At 44.3% G+C, this 20,650-nt stretch overlaps 1 protein-coding gene across 1 annotated transcript in view; it reads right to left on the bottom strand.

The window, feature by feature from the left end:
* The window catches only part of LOC136876956 (neurogenic locus notch homolog protein 1), a 144,838-nt gene extending 128,300 nt beyond the window's left edge, over positions 1 to 16,538 (bottom strand). Inside the window, exon 1 of the mRNA XM_067150726.2 lies at positions 16,307 to 16,538. Coding sequence (XP_067006827.2) covers positions 16,307 to 16,376 — 70 coding nt within the window. The 5' untranslated portion in view covers positions 16,377 to 16,538. The remainder of the gene's footprint in view (positions 1 to 16,306) is intronic.
* Positions 16,539 to 20,650: the final 4,112 nt, after the last annotated feature.

Genomic DNA, 20,650 nt, shown 5'->3' with positions numbered 1-20,650 from the left:
GGGTCCGACACTTCGAAAAATGAAAGTAGCAGCCAAAGAAAGACGAGGGTCACAAAAGGCGTGAAAGTGAAAAACTCTCTAGGCCTCGGAAACCTAATACCGCCGAGGTCGAAAAAGAAGCAAGGAAGGTCGGATAGGGTAGATGAAAGTGAGGAGCCTGGCACAAGTAAGTGGAATCAACTCCAGTAATCAGTTAAGGGCGCCGTGGTCGCCAAACCACGCTCCCAAGTGGAAAGCCCTGGCGCCCCTTTTAGTAGCCACTTACGACAAGCAGAGAATACCGTGGATACCACCTTCACCCACATGGGAACGGGATTAAGGGGTAGACATACATACATACATACATACATACATACATACATACATACATACATACAGTGCTTGGCATAACTCTGGAAACAAGTTCCCGTGAAATTATTTCTTGTGTTTTACCGCATTACAGTTCCAATACGAAGAAGTTGTCCAGATACTGCATACCACACGCGAGGCGACCTTCAACTGTAAGTGCTTTTTTAGTCTTTTGGCGATATTAGATGTATCTCAGTTACACGGAACTACTGCCTCGCTATTTCATGACTCACTGTATATCCTTGGTATCATTTGACAGGTGTCTTAGAGCTCAAACGAACAAAACCGAAAGGAATGGACTTCTCATTCTACATAGGTTGTTCAATAAGTAAGGAAACAAGACTTTTAATCAAGTGTAGTGTTCAGTATTTCCGCTGTTCTTCAACTCACACGTGAAGTCAGTCGGGCCACGTAGGAATCAAAGGTCACAGTTCAGTTCAGTACAGCAGGAGTTCTCAAACATTTTCGGTCGCCCCCCCCCCCCTCTGAAACATCAAATATCTAGCGCCCCTACCTCCCCCTCTTTATTCTTTCCTTTCTTAGCACTTCTCATAGACTACTTCGCACAAAAACAGATAACGAGATCTACAGTATTTGCTTCTCAAAAGAATGCTGGTAAAGCCTAATTTCAAATAACCGGGCGAGTTGGCCGTGCGCGTAGAGGCGCGCGGCTGTGAGCTTGCATTCGGGAGATAGTAGGTTCCAATCCCACTATCGCCAGCCCTGAAGATGGTTTTCCGTGGTTTCCCATTTTCACACCAGGCAAATGCTGGGGCTGTACCTTAATTAAGGCCACGGCCGCTTCCTTCCAACTCCTAGGCCTTTCTTATCACATCGTCGCCATAAGACATCTGTGTCGGTGCGACGTAAAGCCCCTAGCAAAAAAAAAAAAAGTAATCAAATAATCGTCTTGATATTTACACACTTTGTTATTAGGTATAGAATTAATGTTGTTGGTAGGAGCAGAAATAGAAGCGGAAGAACAATGCACTTTGATTAAATTCGAATCTTGTTCTTTATTACGACTGAATATTTTTGAAGGAGAGTAAGGACTCGATAAATCATTTCCGTGGGGTTTGTTTTTACTACTAATAATAATCCACTTATCCATGGGTATGGCGATACGTGTACAGTACCAGTTTTCGAGCTAAGCACCTCCACTAAACACGCACTAGAATTCACCTGTTCACTCACTGCCTTTGAACTGACTGCAAACGCCTGGCTGAAATCGAGTCGACAATGGCAGAAATAGGAGAATCTATTCTTGTAAGGAAGTGGCGCTCACATTGACAAGCGGCTTATTGTCATTAGTGGTTGTTAAATGTTTGGTAAAGTGATACCGCTGCGGGTGGCGGGTAAAAGGATGCTGGGTAGGAAATGTTACTCGCACCTTTCCTCAAAATACGCGCTGGCGGGATCTACGGGTGAGTTCTTGTGAAATAAGACAGCAAATTGTTAGTCTTGAATGGCGGTGGAAGAGCTTCCTGTCTAGGTTTATGGATGTGAGAATCTGAGGATAGCAATATTTGTTTCAGAATATGTAATACAAATGTTTCGATTAGAGCCGGCGCCCCCCCACCTTTTATCACTCTCTGCAGCCCCCCACTTTGAGGACCACTGCAGTATAGCACCGGGAATTCGAACTGGTGGCGCTACCTCGAATTTGAAAAAGAACACTCGGAAAACACGGAAATAAAGAACAAATCAAATGTATTTTTTAATTTTTGCTATTTGCTTTACGTCGCACCGACACAGATATGTCTCATGGCGACGATTGAATAGGAAAGGCCTAGGAAGTGGAAGGGAAGCGGCCGTGGCCTGAATTAAGGTACAGCTCCGGCATTTGCCTGGTGTGAAAATGGGAAACCACGGAAAACCATCTTCAGGGCTGGTGACAGTGGAAATCAAATGTTAATGCATCAATAAATGTTTAATGAGTTCTAAAAGTTAAACAATACTGTACGTGGGTCTATTTGATATATTGGCTAACATCATGAAGTTCAAAAGAAACACAAATTTAAATTTTAAATAAAATGCAGAGTGAATTTGCTTTAGAATAGAGCCTCGCTTTTGAGCAACGATGTCGTGCCGTCTTCTAGGAAGCATCGTCAGGGAGGTTCCCGGTTGCTGCTCGACGTAACGCATTGCCACGTCTTCTTCTTTTCTTTATTTTTGCTAGTGGTTTAACGTCGCACTGACACATGGAAGGATTTGGGCGACACGAAAATGGGAAAGGGTTAGGAGTGGCAAGGAAGCGGTAATGGCATTAATTAAGGTACACCCCCAACATTTACTTGGTGTGAAAATGGGAAACCACGGAAACCATCTTCAGGGCTGCCAACGGTGGTATTCGAACCCACCATCTCCCGAATGCAAGCTCACAGCTACGAGACGCTAACTGCACGGCCAACTCGCTCGGTCTTCTTCCTGGCTCTTTTCTAGTTATCTCATGTTAGCACTTTGTATGGATTTAGCCCATTTGTACGATTTCTGAGGCCGGGTTGAGTGGCTCAGACTGTTGAGGCGCTGGCTTTCTGACCCCAACTTGGCAGATTCGATCTGACCCAGTGCGCTGGTATTTGAAGGTGTTCAAATATGTCAGCCTCGTTTCGGTAGATTTACTGGCAAGTAAAAGAACTCCTGCGGGACTAAATTCCGGCACCTCAGCGTTTCTAAAAACCGTAAAAGTAGTTAGTGGGACATAAAGCAAATAAGATTCTTCTTCTTCTTCTTCGTATTATTATTATTATTATTATTATTATTATTATTATTATTATTATTATTATTATTATTATGATTTGGGGGGCTGCCTGGCCGAGGTGGTAAAGGCGTGCTCGGTTCTCCCGTAAGGATGTGGGGTCGAATCCCCGTAAGGAAATCGTAAAATATAAGAAACGAGTTTTACACTTCCGGAGGTGCATATGGGCCTGAGGTTCACTCAGCCTACACCAAAAATGAGTTCCAGGTTAATTCCTGGGGGCAAAGGCGGCTGGGCCTAGAGCTAACCACTCTACCCCATCACTTACCGAGGTTAACAATTGTGGAAGCCTTTACCTTCCACTCCTCCAAGGGCCTTCACGGCCTGTACGGAGGTGACTTTGCTTTGTTTTTACTACGATTTTTGAGGAGTCTGCATGGTGTATCTTTTTTTTTTTTTAATTTCTTGTCTAATTGTGACACTGCTTCCAACAGATTTAAGGCGCGTTTAGACCTGTGAGTTTTGCGCCTAGTTTCTTCATGCTGCATCGACACAGTTCGCACCCGTGATCCCACCAAAGTGTGGGAAAAGCGGTAGAAGGAAAATAATAAGAAAAGGAAGAAAGTGTTCCCTAATTCTTCTTTACGAGAAAGTGGCGGCCGACATGAATAAAATAAGCAATTACGTCGTGAATCATATTTTAAACCATATATGCAGTGGTGTTGTAACGGATTCTGATAGTGAGAGCACTTTGAAGTGCTACCGTCCTTAGCTGTGTTGAGTTGATAGTCGGGTGCCAACATGAAATCCGGGTTGGTTATGATTGTTGTTTCACTCGTACCGTGACATCATCCATTGATCATTCCATCGCGGTTCGGATTCCACATACAAAACCAAGTTCCGTGTACTCGCTGTGTGATGACATAATGCCAACGATTAATGCAGAAAGCGTGGTAAATCGTCAATGACTATGATGGAGTGTGCTTGATTCGCAAGGCTCGGCAACTGTTTTCTAGGATATATTGTGTTATTATTGTTGTTTTTATGGAGGTCATTATCCTAATCTACGAAATGTGTGTGAATACTTCTCTTATAACCTCTTTGCTGTAGACTGGGAACTGATGTTTGATCTTCCGTTGGGAATATATAAATTTGATGAATTTCTGCAGGGTATGGATTTATATTTTTTAACATTATCTTGAAAATAACCAATACAATGACCGAACAATCCAGAATTATTGAACACATTACCTAATAATATGCCTTTGCTGGCGGGACCTAGTGTTTACAGTGCACTAAGTCTTCTGGTATGGGCTAGAGCAATTTTGTTGCTTTCATTGATCTGTCTCTGTCTTATCCTTGGCTTTGACAGTATGAAAGTGACTAAGGTATGAGCGATGCTAGTAATGCCATTCCTTACGCAGCCAGTCCCTGCTATGAATGGTGTGAAACTGTTGCTCATAGGGTCGGTTGGTGCATGCATTTCATTGGGCTTGGCAGACTGATATGTAATAGCAACTTCTGGCTCAGTGAGGAAAGCAACGGGAAACTACCTCACTCCTCATTTCCCTAGTACGCCTCTTCAGTGATGCCTAGGCCATCTATGACAGCTCATGGTGGAACTGTTGAGGATCCAACCAGCCTTCGGGCTGATGACTAAACATACATACAGGAACACTGTTTTAACGTTTATTTTATTTTTATTTTATCCATTTATCGTCCAGGGTTGGCTTTTCCCACGGACTTGGTCGAGGATACAACTGGGGAGGAGGACCAGGCGGCCTCACCTGTTATGCTCAACAAGGCCTTGTGGGGAATGAGAAGTTTTGAAGGGATAAGCAAGGAAGAGAGAAGGAAACAGCCGTGGGTTTAAGGTAAGAATCGTCCCGGTATTTGCCTGGAGAAGAAGCGGGAAACCCCAAAAAATCAACTTCGAGGTTGATTGATGTGGGAATCGAACCCCCTATTTTCAGTTGACCTCCTGAGGCTGAGTGGACCCCGTTCCAGCCCTCGTACCACTTTTCAAATTTCGTGACAGAGCTGGAAATCGAACCCCGGCCTCCGGGGTGACAGTTATCACACAAACCACTACACTACTGTACATCAAATGTAGATTTTGATTTAATTACTCCCGATTTATGTGTTGTCATTAGGACAAAGCATGCCATACAAGAAATATCTTAGTTAAAGTACATGATTCGTATTACAGGGGAGTGAGAGGCAGGCTCACTATCCCTAGACCGGGGCCAAGCAATGGCTTATCATTGTCAGTTTCAAATCGAACTGCGGGATCAATAATGAATCCTGATCTCGTTTCCTTATCGTTTGATAGGATGTCAACTCTACGTGTACCTTCATTGGTTGCAACGCAGTTGACTTCTTCGTTGACCCCCTGTGGGTGGAGGCGGTAGAATAACACCCACGGTAGCCCGTGTCTGTCGTAAGAGGCAACTAAAAGGGGCCCGAGGGGCTCTGAACTTGGGAATGTGGATTAGCGATCACGGGGCCCTTAGCTGAGCCCTGGGAATGCTTCCACTTACTTATGCCCGGCTCCTCATTTTCATCTATCCTTTCCGACCTCCCTGGGTCAAATCTTGTTCTTTTCCGATCCCAACGGTATTAGGTACCGAGTTCTCGGCAGTCTTTCATTTTTTTTGCTAGGGGCTTTACGTCGCACCGACACAAATAGGTCTTATGGCGACGATGGGATAGGAAAGGCCTAGGAATTGGAAGGAAGCGGCCGTGGCCTTAATTAAGGTACAGCCCCAGCATTTGCCTGGTGTGAAAATGGGAAACCACGGAAAACCATTTTCAGGGCTGCCGATAGTGGGATTCGAACCTACTATCTCCCGGATGCAAGCTCACAGCCGCGCGCCTCTACGCGCACGGCCAACTCGCCCGGTAGTCTTTCATTTTCACGCTCCTCGTGGCCCTTCTCTTTCTTTGGCCGATATCTTCATTTTCGAAGTGTCGGACCCCTTCCGCTTTTTCTCCCTGATTAGTGTTAATGGGGGATGGTTGTCCAGTTGTACTTCCTCTTGAAACAATATTCACCATCACCACCTTCCTCGTTGACCTCGAAATTTTTGAAGGTCAGGCCTGATGGAATCTGATCATATGATGCTTTGTATTCGTCGGGAGATCTACATACTGGCAGGAGTCAAGAACATGTGCAATATTTTTTTTTAAATTTGCTATTTGCTTTACGTCGCACCGACACAGATATGTCTTACGGCGACGATGGGATAGGAAAGGGCTAGGAATTGGAAGGAAGCGGCCGTGGCCTTAATTAAGGTACAGCCCCGGCATTTGCCTGGTGTGAAAATGGGAAACCACGGAAAACCATCTTCAGGGCTGCCGACAGTGGGGCTCGAACCCACTATCTCCCGATTACTGGATACTGGCCGCACTTAAGCGACTGCAGCTATCGAGCTCGGTGCAATATTTTAAATCACATTGCAGTGTTTGTTGATATGTCACAGCCACGGGGGACCCTATGTTTAACGTGTAATCCGAATCACAGGGACGTGAAATTGCACTTCGAAAGTTCCACTTGAATTGGCCAGGATTCAAACCACGGCCACCTAGATGAGAAGGCAGTGGTGATGTCATTCAGCTATCACTCTCCATATAATTCTCATCTGCATAAATATTTTCTTTCATTGTTTCAGTGGAACTCCTGGAGGACAGCTTGTAAAAATGACTTAAAATGCCCAACAAATAATGGCTAAATGCGAAAATTGCCTTCAAAAGCAAGCAGGAAGTAACCGAATATGTCCCCAAAAAGATTAAAAAACTACCTAATACTGAAAAATGGCAATAAAATAAACAAAACTGGGAAGAGGCACCGCAGGGCTTACACGTGGTACACAATCGGTCGTTCTCCAAGAATATCCCATTGAAGCGTCTCGTCGCCCTCAGCATTTGCCTGGTGTGAAAATGGGAAACCATGGTAAACCTTACTCAGGGCTGCCAACAGTGGAATTCGAATCCATGATTTCCCGAATGCAAAGTACGTGACCGAAACCGCGTAGCCAACTTACTCTGTGCCGAGGTTTACCATCCACTCCTCCAAGAGACTTCATGGACTGTACGGAGACGGCTGTGCTTTTCTATAGCATATCGATCATGCAAATATGCCATTCGACAGATTGAGAGCTGCAGAGGAAGAGCAGTATTAAAATTATAATTGTCATTTGTTGGAACATCATCATCATCATCATCATCATCATCATCATCATCTGTTTACCCTCCAGGTTCGGCTTTTCCCTCGGACTCAGCGAGGGATCCCACCTCTACCGCCTCAAGGGCAGTGTCCTGGAGCTTCAGACTCTTGGTCGGGGGATACAACTGGGGAGTATGACCAGTACCTCGCCCAGGCGGCCTCACCTGCTATGGTGAACAGGGGCCTTGTAGGGGGATGGGAAGACTGGAACGGATAGACAAGGAAGAGGGAAGGAAGCGGCCGTAGCCTTATGTTAGGTACCATCCCGGCATTCGCCTGGAGGTGAAGTGGGAAATCACGGAAAACCACTTCGAGGATGGCTGAGGTGGGAATCGAACCCACCTCTACTCAGTTGACCTCCCGAGGCTGAGTGGACCCCGTTCCAGCCCTCGTACCACTTTTCAAATTTCGTGGCAGAGCCGGGAATCGAACCCGGACCTCCGGGGGTGGCAGCTAATCACGCTAACCACTACGCCACAGAGGCGGACTGTTGGAACATTCTTATTCTAAATATGAGGATGTCGGCCTCTGCGGTGTAGTGATTAGTATGATTAGCTTTTACCCCGGTTGCGCCACGAAATTTGAAAAGTTGAGGACTGGAACGGGGTCAACTCGGCCTCGGGTTGTCAACTGAACAAAGGGAGATTCGATTCCAGTTTCAGCCATCCTCGAAGTTGTTTTCCGTGGTTTCCAACTTCTTCTTCACGCAAATGTCGAGATGGTACCTAATTTATGGCCACGGCCGCTTCCTTCCCTCTTCTTTCCTCATCCATTCCAAATCTTCCTATCCCTCACAAGGCCCCTGTTCAGCATAGCAGGTGAGGCCGCCTGTGCGAGGTACTGGTCTCCCTGCCCAGTTGTATCCCCGACCGAATGTCACACGCTCTAGGACACCGCCCTTGAGGTGGTGCAGAGTACGGGCGAAAAACCTATCCTGGAGGATAAAGAGATTAAATAATAATAATAATAATAATAATAATAATAATAATAATAATAATAATAATAATAATAATATGAGGACGCGTTAAAACCAATGACAAAAGCAATACAGACCAGCATACGTTCGGGCACTTCGGATTGTCTCATTTCATATTCGCAAGCTGCCAGTATCTGTGTACTGTATGTCGGAGGTGGATAATCTCAAGCAGCCATGATCATATCACGGCCTTGTATGCTTCTGTGAACAGAACGGTGAGAAACAATGTGATGGTGGGATATGGCAAGGTATGTAAGTGGATTCGCAAGTGACACCTCCTCCGTGTTTACTTTGACACTCGAATGATATTAAAAACAAGCTTGCAGCTTTGTGAGACTATTGACATCATGACCATAGCCACGGGACTTGCAGTCTTGTATATGGAATCAGAGTCCAAGAACATGACTTTTCATTTGAAGGGATCCTGAAGTCCCAAACTTGACCACGCCAAAACAGAACTTGCAAAGTGTTCGTTCGCTCGGAATATACTTGGCGTTGTGGACTGATATTTTTACAGGTTACAAGTAAATGGCCAAGCCATAATTCTTCATTATGCAACTCTGATGGTCGCCTCTGTGGCGTAGTGCTTAGTGTGTTTAGCTGCCACACTCAGAGGCCCGGGTTCGATTCCCTGCTCTGCTACGATATTTGGAAAGTGGTACGAGGACTGGAACGGGGTTCACTCAGCCTCGGGAGGTCAACTGAGAGGGGGTTTGATTCCCATCTAAGCCATCCTCGCGGTGGTTTTCCGTGGTTTCCCATTTCTTACCCAGACGAATGCCGGGACGGTACCTATCTTAAGGCCACGGCCGCTTCCTTCCCTCTTCCTTTCATATCCCTTCCAATCTTGTCATCCCTCCACAAGACCCCTGTTCAGTATAGCAGGTGAGGCTGCTTAGGTGAGGTATTGGTCTTCCTACCAAGTTGTATACCCGACCAAATGTCTCACGCTCCAGGACACTGTCCTTGAGGCGGCAGAGGTGGGATCCTTCGCTGAGTCCGAAGGAGAAACCAACGTTGGACAGTAAACTCATTAAATAAATAAAAATATATATTTTATTTTGTGATGAAGTTCAAGTCCGCCTCTGTGGTGTAGTGGTTAGTGTGATTAGCTGCCACCCCCGGAGGTCCGGGTTCGATTCCCGGCTCTTCCACGAAATTTGAAAAGTGGTACGAGGGCTGGAACGGGGTCCACTCAGCCTCGGGAGGTCAATTGGTTCATTGGTTAATTCCGATGTCTCGGGGGTTGGGTGTGTGTGCCGTCTTCATCATTAGAATTTATCATAAAGGGCCCCATCCTCACAGACGTGCAGGTCACCTATACGGCGTCAACTCGAAAGACCTGCACCAGGTCTCTTCGGAGGCTACAAGGCATTATATTCGTGAGAATCCAATAATAATATCGTTTGTCTATCATGCACCCCTCCTCAATCCTCGAATGATATTGCACTACAGCAATTCAACCATGACAGGAGTCCCGTCGTCATTTTGTTGGCTGCAGTGCGAATCCCTGTCGTCAATGTAAGTTTAGCTGAAATAGAAAGTTATGTCCTTGTGCACTGGACTTCATGTACAGTTATACGCCCCGTGGCTAATGAGACAAAACTTCGACACACCGAAAAACGAATAGTAGTCAGTAAGGATGTCGTTGGTCCGCCTCTGTGGTGTAGTGGTTAGTGTGATTGGCTGCCACCCCCGGAGGTCCGGCTTCGATTCCCGGCTCTGCCACGAAATTTGGAAAGTGGTACGAGGGCTGGAACGGGGTCCACTCAGCCTCGGGAAGTCAACTGAGTAGAGGTGGGTTCGATTCTCACTTCAGCCATCCTGGAAGTCGTTTTCCATGGTTTCCCACATATCCTCCAGGAAAATGTCGGGATGGTACCTAACTTGAGGCCATGGCCTCTTCTTTCTCTCTTCTTTGCCTATCGCTTCCAATCTTCCCATTCCCCACAAGGCCCCTGTTCAGCATAGCAGGTGAGGCCACTGGGCGAGGTACTGATCATTCTCCCAGGTGTATCCTCCGATCCAGAGTCTGAAGCTCCAGGACACTGCCCTTGAGGGGTTAGAGGTGGGATCCCTCACCGAGTCCGAGGGAAAAACCAACCCTGGAGGGTAAACAGATGAAGAAGATGGAGAAGAAGAAGAATGCCTTTGTTGTTGCTTGATATAAGGGAACAACATCATGGTCTAACTCTAGAGGCTTGTCTGCGTAAACTTTCAATTGCAACACTCTTCCTCATAATCTCAGAAGATAGATTCTCGTTGCTCTTTCACCTCTCTTCCCACATCCCGATCGGTTCGCGGATAGTCTTGTCCCTGTTTTATAGTTGGATGCCCTTCCCAATTCCAGCCCTCTTGGGAAGGATGGATGTACTATTGCATGTTTCTGTGGTAGTTGGCAGTATGATATTATGTTATGGGGATATGAACAGATGTATAGAGGCAAACACCGAGCGAGTTGGCCGTGCGGTTAGGGTCGCCACGACTGCTACCTTCCCAGTCCTTTCCCATCCTTCCGTCGCCAAAATACTTCGATGTGTTAATGTGACGTTAAACAAGTAGCAAAAAAAGTCAGGCAAACATCCAGTCCCCGAGCCAGATGCTGCTAAAAGGTCCACACGTTCGAGAATCAATCCCTAAACCCTCTGAAATGAAATCTGTGACGCTGACCATTCAGCCAAGAAGTCAGACTCGGAAAAAATATTACATACGGTAATCATAATAATAATAATAATAATAATAATAATAATAATAATAATAATAATAATAATAATAATAATAATAATAATAATAATAATAATAATCATAATTTAAGTTGAGGAACACAAGGAAGTCAGTTACATACAGTAGGTCAGGCAAAAGAGCAATCGGGTGGTCTAAAACACAGCTAAATACAATTTTAAGGGGAGGCGTTGAGCAGGGCGAAACCACGGTACACTTAATGTAAATATAGGGTTATGAGGGCACTTGGTTCATTCATAGATACTTGCAGATTGAATGCTGAAAAGTATAACAGTACACAATGAAGATGCATTTGTGTATGTACATGAAAATCGGTTTAGAAGAATCCGTGAATGAACTGAGCGGCTCCATATGCCTTTACACACACAGCTTCATCCATTTTGCCATTCTCTCTTTATTGCGAGCGCCCTTCTGCCATTGTTACCACCAGTTTGTATATTACAAGCTATCATTTTCGCTACTCTTATATTTTTTACCTCCAGTTTATGAATAAGGTATACCTTCACTACGGGCTATTTTGACGTATGGGCACTATGAGAAGTTATCCGGGGGCCCCAAAAGCATAGGGATCCAATGAAAAATCAAAGCACAAACCAGAATTTCCAGTATCCAGTATTCGGGAGATAGTAGGTTCGAACCCCACTGTCGGCAGCCCTGAAAATGGTTTTCCGTGGTTTCCCATTTTCACATCAGGCAAATGCTGGGGCTGTAGATTAATTAAGGCCACGGCCGCTTTCTTCCCACTCCTAGCCCTTTCCTGTCCCATCGTCGCCATAAGACCTATCTGTGTCGGTGCGACGTAAAGCAACTAGCAAAAAAAAAAAAAGAAAAAAAAAACCAACAGAATTTAACATTAATTTTCCGATCACTCGCCTCAAAATTGATATTTCCCAGTTTTATATTGCTTACAATATTGTGAAAATGGAATATTGTAATGCAATTAACGTCTGGGGACAACAGTTATATGTGTGTGGTGACGGTTTCGAAGAAGTGAGGAAAAGAAGTAGTGATTTATGTGATTTATTACGTGTTAATGATATTTTGTTCCTCTAAGTGACCCAATGCATTTCTTTGCTCGGGGCCTTTAATGCTGTGAAGAAGACCCTGTCTTCACTCCTGCAAAATGAAGCCGTTCTGTAAACAGAGCGTTGCAGAAAAGTTTCGTTTACTCACTTACTGCCTTTTTCACAAATTACAGTTACCACTGCTATTATTATTATTATTATTATTATTATAGAATGAGGATTCAAACACGGTAGAATTTTTCTTCTTTATTTCTTTTCCTTCTTCATCCGAATCCCTCTCCGGGTGGGTTAATGGATCAGTGACTATCTTTTTTGCTAGTTGCTTTACGTCGCACCGACACAGATAGGTCTTATGGCGACGATGGGACGGGAAAGGGCTAGGTGTGGGAAGGAAGCGACCGTGGCCTTCATTAAGGTACAGCCCCAGCATTTGCCTGGTGTGAAAATGGGAAACCACGGAAAACCATTTTCAGGGCTGCCGACAGTGGGGTTCGAACCTACTATCTCCCGAATACTGGATACTGGCCGCACTTAAGCGACTGCAGCTATCGAGCTCGGTTCAGTGACTATCATCTATGTCTGTTCTCCACCATTTTTCAGAGAACATTCTGGGCCAGTCCACATCCCTTAGTTATCCACCTTTTCCCTTGTTTCCTCATCGGTCTTGTTTCAGTCAACTTCCGTTGTTATTATTTCCATCCCGCTAACGTAGCCAAACCACATCGTTCTACTGGTCCCTATAATGTTTTGTAACTTCTCTATCCCCAGCCTTCCCAGTATCTCTGTGTTCTTTATGCTGTTCTTCGTCTCTCCGAGATTTATTATCTGGATTCTGCTTTTCTCCCTGGGTGTTGTAGTCCGCTACTGCTCTAAATTCAGGTTATAGTCCCATCATGTGACACTACACATCACAAGTACGGGTACTTGAATGGGTCAACTATTTGCAGGGTCTCATTGTTTAAATTTATTATGCCTCTTCCAGTCCTCGGTCTCCTTACCACCACCATTGTTGCAATCTTGTAGGAATTTTAAAGGGCGGGAAAGAGTCCTTTAGGAACTCCATGCCGTATGATATGGATGTGTAAAAAATCTTTGCTGACAAATCTTGTGTTTACCCGACAAAATTAATTAAAGTTTAGCGCAAGACAGTTCCGGCTCCTCTGACACCTGATAGAGTAAAATCGGACGTCCAAATTGACACGCAAGCAGCTTGAGAGACGTCAAATCAAAATAACTGCAACGCTGACACTGTTAGTATACGATTAAAATTTGATTACTACACCCGAGAGAGTCCTTTTACAGCAGTCACGGTTTGCCTGGCCGAGGCGGAAAAGGTGTGTTCGGTTCACACGGAAGGACGTGGGTTCGCTTCCCCGTCGGGAAGTCGAAAAATTTAAGAAACGAGCTTTCTACTTCCGGAGCTGCACATGGCCCTGAGGTTCACTCAGCCTGCACCAACAATGAGTGCCAGGTTAATTCCTGGGGTCAAAGGTAGCCGGACATAGAACTAACCACTCTACCCCATCAAGTGCCGAGGTTACGGATAGTGGAAAGCCTTTACCTTCCACCCCTCCAAGGGCCTTCATGGCCTGTAAGGAGATGACTTTGCTTTTACCGTTTCTCGCATCCTAGTTGCCACCTATTATATCTGCTAATTTTGACACTTAAATACATCTACTCCTCATTACTGTATTTACTTTGTTCTTCCACCACCGCTTAGGTCTTCATTTCATTTTTCCTTTCTCTGGGTCCAGTTCCAATTGCGAATTGACCATTTGCGTTCTAGCATACTACGGAATTGTCCGTAGCAGCATAATCGCTTGGCTTCTCCAAAAAAGAAAAGTTTGACGCTATAACTATGAAAGACCCCGGCCTGCCAAACGACTGCTGCTCAGCCTGAAGGCCTGCAAATTACGTGGTTAGCACGACAAATTCTCTCAGTTGTTATTCATGGTTTTCTAGACTGGCACCGCTATCGTATCATCATGTAAATCCTCAGTTATTTTCACATACACTGAAAGGAGTTCGGACCAGCCCTCATATCCAGGTAAAAATCCTTGACAGCCGGGAATAGAACCCGTGGCATCTGGGGAACAGGGGAGGTTTGGTATCCCTAGACCACGTGGCCTGGTCTTGGCTTCTGGAGTGTATACAATATCCATCTGGATTCCTCTCTCTCTCTCTCTCTCTCTTCTGTTATAGATTCGTTTTCTATCTTATTTTATTCCTACGGCAGATTCTCCAATAGTTCATCTGTGTGATTATTATTATTATTATTATTATTATTATTATTATTATTATTATTATTATTATTATTATTATTATTATTATGGCTGCCTCTGTGGACCAATGGTAGAGTGTCGACCTCTGGATCCCAAGATAGCGGGTTTAAACCCGTCAGAGGTAGTCAGATTTTTGAAGGGCGGAAAGAAGTCCATTCGACACTCCATGTCGTACGATGTCGGCATGTAAAAGATCTCTGGTGATACATTTGGTGTTTACCGGACAAAATTAATTAAATCTCAGCCATAGACGCCCAAGAGAGTTTCCGTTTACTCGGTCTGCCATCTAGTGGGGACCTAGAGTAAAATGAAACGTTGAAATTGACGAGCAGACAGCCAAATGGTGTCAAATTGAAATGCCTGCACACGGTAGCTGAGGCCATACCATTATTATGATTATGATTATGATTATTATTATTTCATTAGTACTGGAAAGGCAATGAATACATATCGTATGCGTTTTGATCTAACATTGCTACATTGGCTTCATTTGAAGGTTACGAATGTCTCAGGAAGTATAGCCTATGCCAAATACTTACTAATGCCCAATACCATGTGTTAATATACCAGTTTTAATGTCTGTAGAAATACGAGTAATGGCAATTATTTACCTTCAGGCCTTCTCAAATTACGTACATCTGCGATAAAGGAAACGGGTGAACTACTGTCAATGACAGAATAATATCATTAAAACAATAAAATGAAAAGGTGCATATTTTAAAAATTATTTTCTTTACGTTCAGATCTCCTCAAAGTGCGTACACTAAAAATAACCTCGGTGAAGTCTTGTCGATGACAGAATAACATCATCAATGGAATGTAATGGGAAAACATGTGCGTATTTAAACACAATTTTCTTTGATTTTATAATTATTTAAAAACATATTCTCTTTGCTTTCATAATATACTTTTAAAAATATTCTCTTTGTATTCAGATCCTCTCACTTCGATAAATCGCAATAAAAGGAACCCGATGAACTTTTGTAGACTACAGTATACTATTATTAGATAAAACGAGCACATTTTAAAAATAATTTTCTTTTCTTTCAGGTCCACTCACCAAAACATACCCCGATAAAAGGAAACGTGGTGAAGTGTTGCCGATGACAGAATAATATGATTAGAAAAAAAAACGCACACAATTTTATGATTATGTTATTTACATTCAGATCATCCCACCAAGATACGCCACGATAGAAGGAAACCTGGCGAAATCTGTCAATGACAAAATATCATCACTAGATAATATTGGCATTTAAGCAATTACAATATCTTCCCAGCAGTCGTGTTCTCACGAAGTACCTACACCACAATAAATCTCCTCGATTTATTTTATTTTATTTTATTTGGTGTATGGATTTTAGTGCCGGGAGTGTCCGAAGATATGTTCGGCTCGCCTGGTGGAGGTCTTTCTATTTGACACCCATGGGCAACCTGCGCGTTTGAGTCTGAGATGATGACGATAATGAGATAGGGAGAGGGTGAAACTCGTGCCGGTACATAGCCTGTTCCTGTCGATTATCATCAAGGTGTCTGCTCAGATTGTAGGAACACAGCAGAGAATTTTGGAATTAAATCCAGGCTTTTTTCACGCAGTCTAGAGATTAGGAATTGTATACCACTACCTCTCCTACTCTGTAAATGAACATCCTGATACTGACATTTTTTCCACCTCTAGAACTTGAACTGGCTAATCATGGTATCAGACCACCAGGAGAGCTAATCTCATCGATGACGGAATAATATAAATACTAGAAACACATACACACACACACACACATTCTTTTTACTTATTTTCTCTTGAATGCCACCTTCTCATATTCCCATGCCAAGTAGGCAGGACACCCCAGGCTCAGTATAGAACTTCCGTGGGGGTTTAAGTTCGGATGACCTTCCTGTCACCATGTGATGGTCCGATAGAAAATCTCACCATAAGTCACCAGGACTCAAACCGTCGACACCCAGGTTAATAGCTGATGATACTTAATTAGCACGTTAAATGGTACTTACCCATCACTATCACAGAGATCACTGAGAGCATGTCTGAAGAGAACGCTGGCTTTACGGAACTGTCACACATTCACCCACTTCTTCGTTCAGTTCATGGTACACACACGCCGAGTAGCACTGAGGAAGATTTTCTGAGAGGTAAACATAAATATTACTGAGATAGTATTAGTGGCGCTGAATAGAGAGAACGTGGTCTCATGGTGTTGGCTGGCGCGGACCGCGTGTCTGCAGGCCGTGCTGGTCTCAAACTAGCCGGGGCCCGCCGCTTGCTCTGCCCTTTATAGCTCCCGAGGACGGCCGCGCCATGCCGGTTGATGACCTTCCAGCCACTAGGGGGTGGGTCAGAGGTGAAAGCGCTAACCTTGGTGGGGACCCGGAGCTGCCGTGGACACTGCCGGATGCGTCATCCTTGGCACTACCGCCGTAACTTGTTTACAAGACACGTCAATTCTTAGGTCTTGTTCTGTACCTTACATTGCTCCGTCGATAACGCCACCGTCTACAAGATCTTCATGACGTATCCACCAAGGATAGTTCGATTGTCAGAATTTTATGTATTATCACCTTTCTTTCTTTCTTAATCCGTTTACCGTCCAGGGTTGGTTTTTATTTCGGACTCAGCGAGGGATCTCACCTCTGCCGCCTCAAGGACAGTGTCCTGGGGCGTGAGACTTTAGGTTGGGGATACAACAGGGGAGAAAGACCAGTACACCGCCCAGGCGGCCTCCCCTGCTATGCTGAACAGGGAAGGGTTAGACAAGGAGGAGCCATAAATTAGGTACCATCCCGGAATTTGACTGGAGGAGAAGTGGGAAACCACTGAAAACCACTTCAAGGATGGCTGAGGTAGGGACCGAACTCCCTCTACTCATTTTACCTCCCGATGCTGAGTGGACACCGTTCCAGTCCTCGAACCACTTTTCAAATTTCGCGGCAGAGCCGGGAGTCGAACTTGGGCCTTCGTGGGTGGCAGCTAATCACACTAATCACTACCCCACAGAGGTGGACAGTATTATCTTGGAGCTATAAATGTGACTATCTTCGAGAGACGAACCCGAATCTCTCACTATTAAGAAGGTGCGTTAATCGATTCTGACAAAGCTATGGACACATCAAAGAAAATTCAGACGCTTCACACAATTTGAAAAACGCACAACTAATTCTTGCGTTCAAATGCATATGGTATTAGTCTTCTTCTTCTTCTTCTTCTTCTTCTTCTTCTTAGTCTGGTGCTGCTGCTAGTGCTGCCACTTTCCCACACTCTGGTAGGTTCGCACACGCACACATAGACGCACAGACGCCAACCTTATGTGGAGGGATGTATAAACGGTTGTGTTTCTGTTTTGGTTGATACTGTTGTGTGTATGTGAAGAAGAGTATAATGGTGCAACAGAAACACTCAGTCCGCGAGCCTGAGGAATTAACTAGACACGATTACAAACCGGCGGGGAATCGAATCTGGGACCCTCTGAATCGAAGGCTGCAACGCTGACCATTCAGTCAAGGAGACGGATGCAGATGGTATTGATATTTTTTATTCACCGCAGTTCTAGCAACAGAAATATTGAAGGTCTAGTGAAAAAGGGTACGCTCCACTTACAAAGAAGTGTCTACTAGTCCAATGCTGAAATTAGAGCCGGTATGAGTGGCTCAGACGTCAGCCTTGTGTTAGTAGAATTACATGCACGTAAAATATCTCTTATGGAACACAATTCTGGTATACCAGTGTCCCCGAAAAACATAGAATTTGTTAATGATTATGGTACTGCTTTTGTGCCGCACTAACTACTTTTAGGACTTCAGGAGATGTCAAGGTACCGGAATTTTGTCTCGCAGGTGTTATTTTTCACACCAGTAAATATACCGACACGAGACTAGCGTATTTGAGCACCTTCAAATACCACCGGACTGAGCAGGGATCGCATCCACCAAATTGAGCTCAGAATGCCAGCGCTCTTATCCCGGCATAGACATTGTTAGTGGGATATAAAACTAATGACATTCTTCTTCTTCTTATTATTATTATTCTTTTTAGAATTATTCCTCATGTGAATCAGTCGTAGACTGTTGGCCTCCAGATCCAAAAATCACGAGTTCAAACCCGGCAGTGGTAGTCAGATTTTGGAAGGGCGAAGAAAAGTTCATTCGACACTCCATGTCGTACGATGTCGGCCTGTGTCTCTGGTGACACATTTGGTGTTTATCCGACAAAATTAATTTAAACTCAGTCATAACCAAAGAAAATTCGTTTACTCTGCCATGAGGTAGAGTATAATATAATGGCGTATGGCCTCCGGAGAGGCCTGGTGCAGGTCTTTTTCTAGTAGACTGCCTATTAGGCGACCTGCATGTATGTAAAGATGAAGATGAGGGCCCTACCTAGGATGATTTCTAATGTTGAATACGCCACACACACCCAGCCCCCGAGCAATTGGAATTAACCAATTAAGGTTAAAATCCACGACCCGGCCGGGAATCGAACCCGGGACCCTCTGAACCGAAGGCCAGTACGCTGACCATTCAGCCAACGAGCCGGACATGAGGTAGAGTAAAACAGAACGTCGAAATTGACGGACAGGCAACCTTAGTGGCGTCAAATCCAAATGCCTGCTCACGGTAGGCGTGGTCATTGGATTATTATTATTATTATTATTATTATTATTATTATTATTATTATTATTATTATTAGTATGTTTACCCTAAAGGGTAGCCTTTTCCCTCGGAATCAGCGAGGGATCCCACCTCTACTGCCTCAAGAGCAGTGTCTTGGAGCTTTAGACTCTGGGTTGGGATAAAACTGGGGAGGATGACCAGTACCTCACCCAGGCGGCCTCACCTGCTATGCTGAACAGCGATCTTGCGGGGTGATGGGAAGATTGGAAGGGATAAACAAGGAAGAGGGAAAGAAGCGGCCGTGGCGTTAATTTAGGTACCATCCCGGCATTTTCCTGGAGGAGAAGTGGGAAACCATGGAAAACAACTTCCAGGATAGCTGAGGTGGGAATCGAACCCACTTCTAGTCAGTGGACCCCGTTCCACCCTAGTACCACTTTTTAAATGTCGTGGCAGAGCCGGGAATCGAACCCTGGCCTCCGGGTGTGGCAGCTAATCACACTAACCACTACACCACAGAGGCGGACTATTATTATTATTATTATTATTATTATTATTATTATTATTATTATTATTATTATTATTATTATTATTATTATTATTATTAAAATATGATTACAATTATTATTATGTTAAAAATGATCTGGAAAAGGCCCAGACAGAATCGTCAGAAATACTGGACAGAAACATTTAGCGTCACACGATAAATAGATGGGTAGTAAAGCCAGAGAATGAAGTCCCTAAAAGATCGTGGACGAAGTGGGAAGAGGAAAGAAAACAGGCACACAGTGAAAGAATGAAAGCAATATGGTCTGTTAGAAAGGCGAATCGTAAATATAATGCGTGATCCAACAACGTCCATACGCAAATAATAATAATAATAATAATAATAATAATAATAATAATAATAATAATAATAATAATAATAATATCACTTTCCCCACGCTCTGGTGTATTCACAGGTACTATCTGTGAGAAATATGTGGACTTAGCGCAGTTTTTCGGTCGAATACGCTCCCTGATTCCAACCCTATGTAGGGTGTGCTGTATTAAGCTATTACGTGTTCGTTTGGTAGCGGCGGCAGTGTTGGTGGTAGCCAGTGCAATGTGATGCGTGTGAACGGAGATGTATTACGACAAGCAAAAACATTCAGTCTTCAGTCTAGAAGAAACAACCAGGTTTGGCTAAAACTACCGGGTCACCCGGGAATCAAACCCAGAACTCTCTGAACTTAAAGCCGCTACACTGAAATGTTAGATCAAAGGCTCAGCGGCACATTAATCAAATATCTGCTCCCACAACAGGAACATCCTGACAATAACTATACACACTACGTACTTCGCGACCGGTGTAGCACGAATTCTGTACTAGAGGAGTTGTGAGTGACATCAAGCACGTCATTCAATAACCAATAGAAATATTCTGCGCCTGCAAGAGGAACTACCCTATGAGGAAATAAATTATCGGGAGAAATACTAACCCGCAGCACACAAACTATTCAGGGCGAGATTTCTCTGTGAATATTTATACTACACGCACGAGGTTTCCTAGGCTCTATAGCTGTGCAAAACGCCATGCAGACGCACTCAGTTTACAAGGAATGGGTCCCGTTCAGTCGAGACTCCTTACAAGTTACTTTACGTCGCATCGACACAAATTAGTCTTATGGTGACGATGGGATAGGGGAGGCCTAGGAGTGGGAAGGAAGCGGCCGTTGCCTTAATTAAGGT

Source organism: Anabrus simplex, chromosome 7 (genome assembly GCF_040414725.1).
Source record: "Anabrus simplex isolate iqAnaSimp1 chromosome 7, ASM4041472v1, whole genome shotgun sequence".
Taxonomy (NCBI): Eukaryota; Metazoa; Arthropoda; class Insecta; order Orthoptera; family Tettigoniidae; genus Anabrus; species Anabrus simplex.
This window is presented reverse-complemented; position numbering and strand designations above follow the sequence as displayed.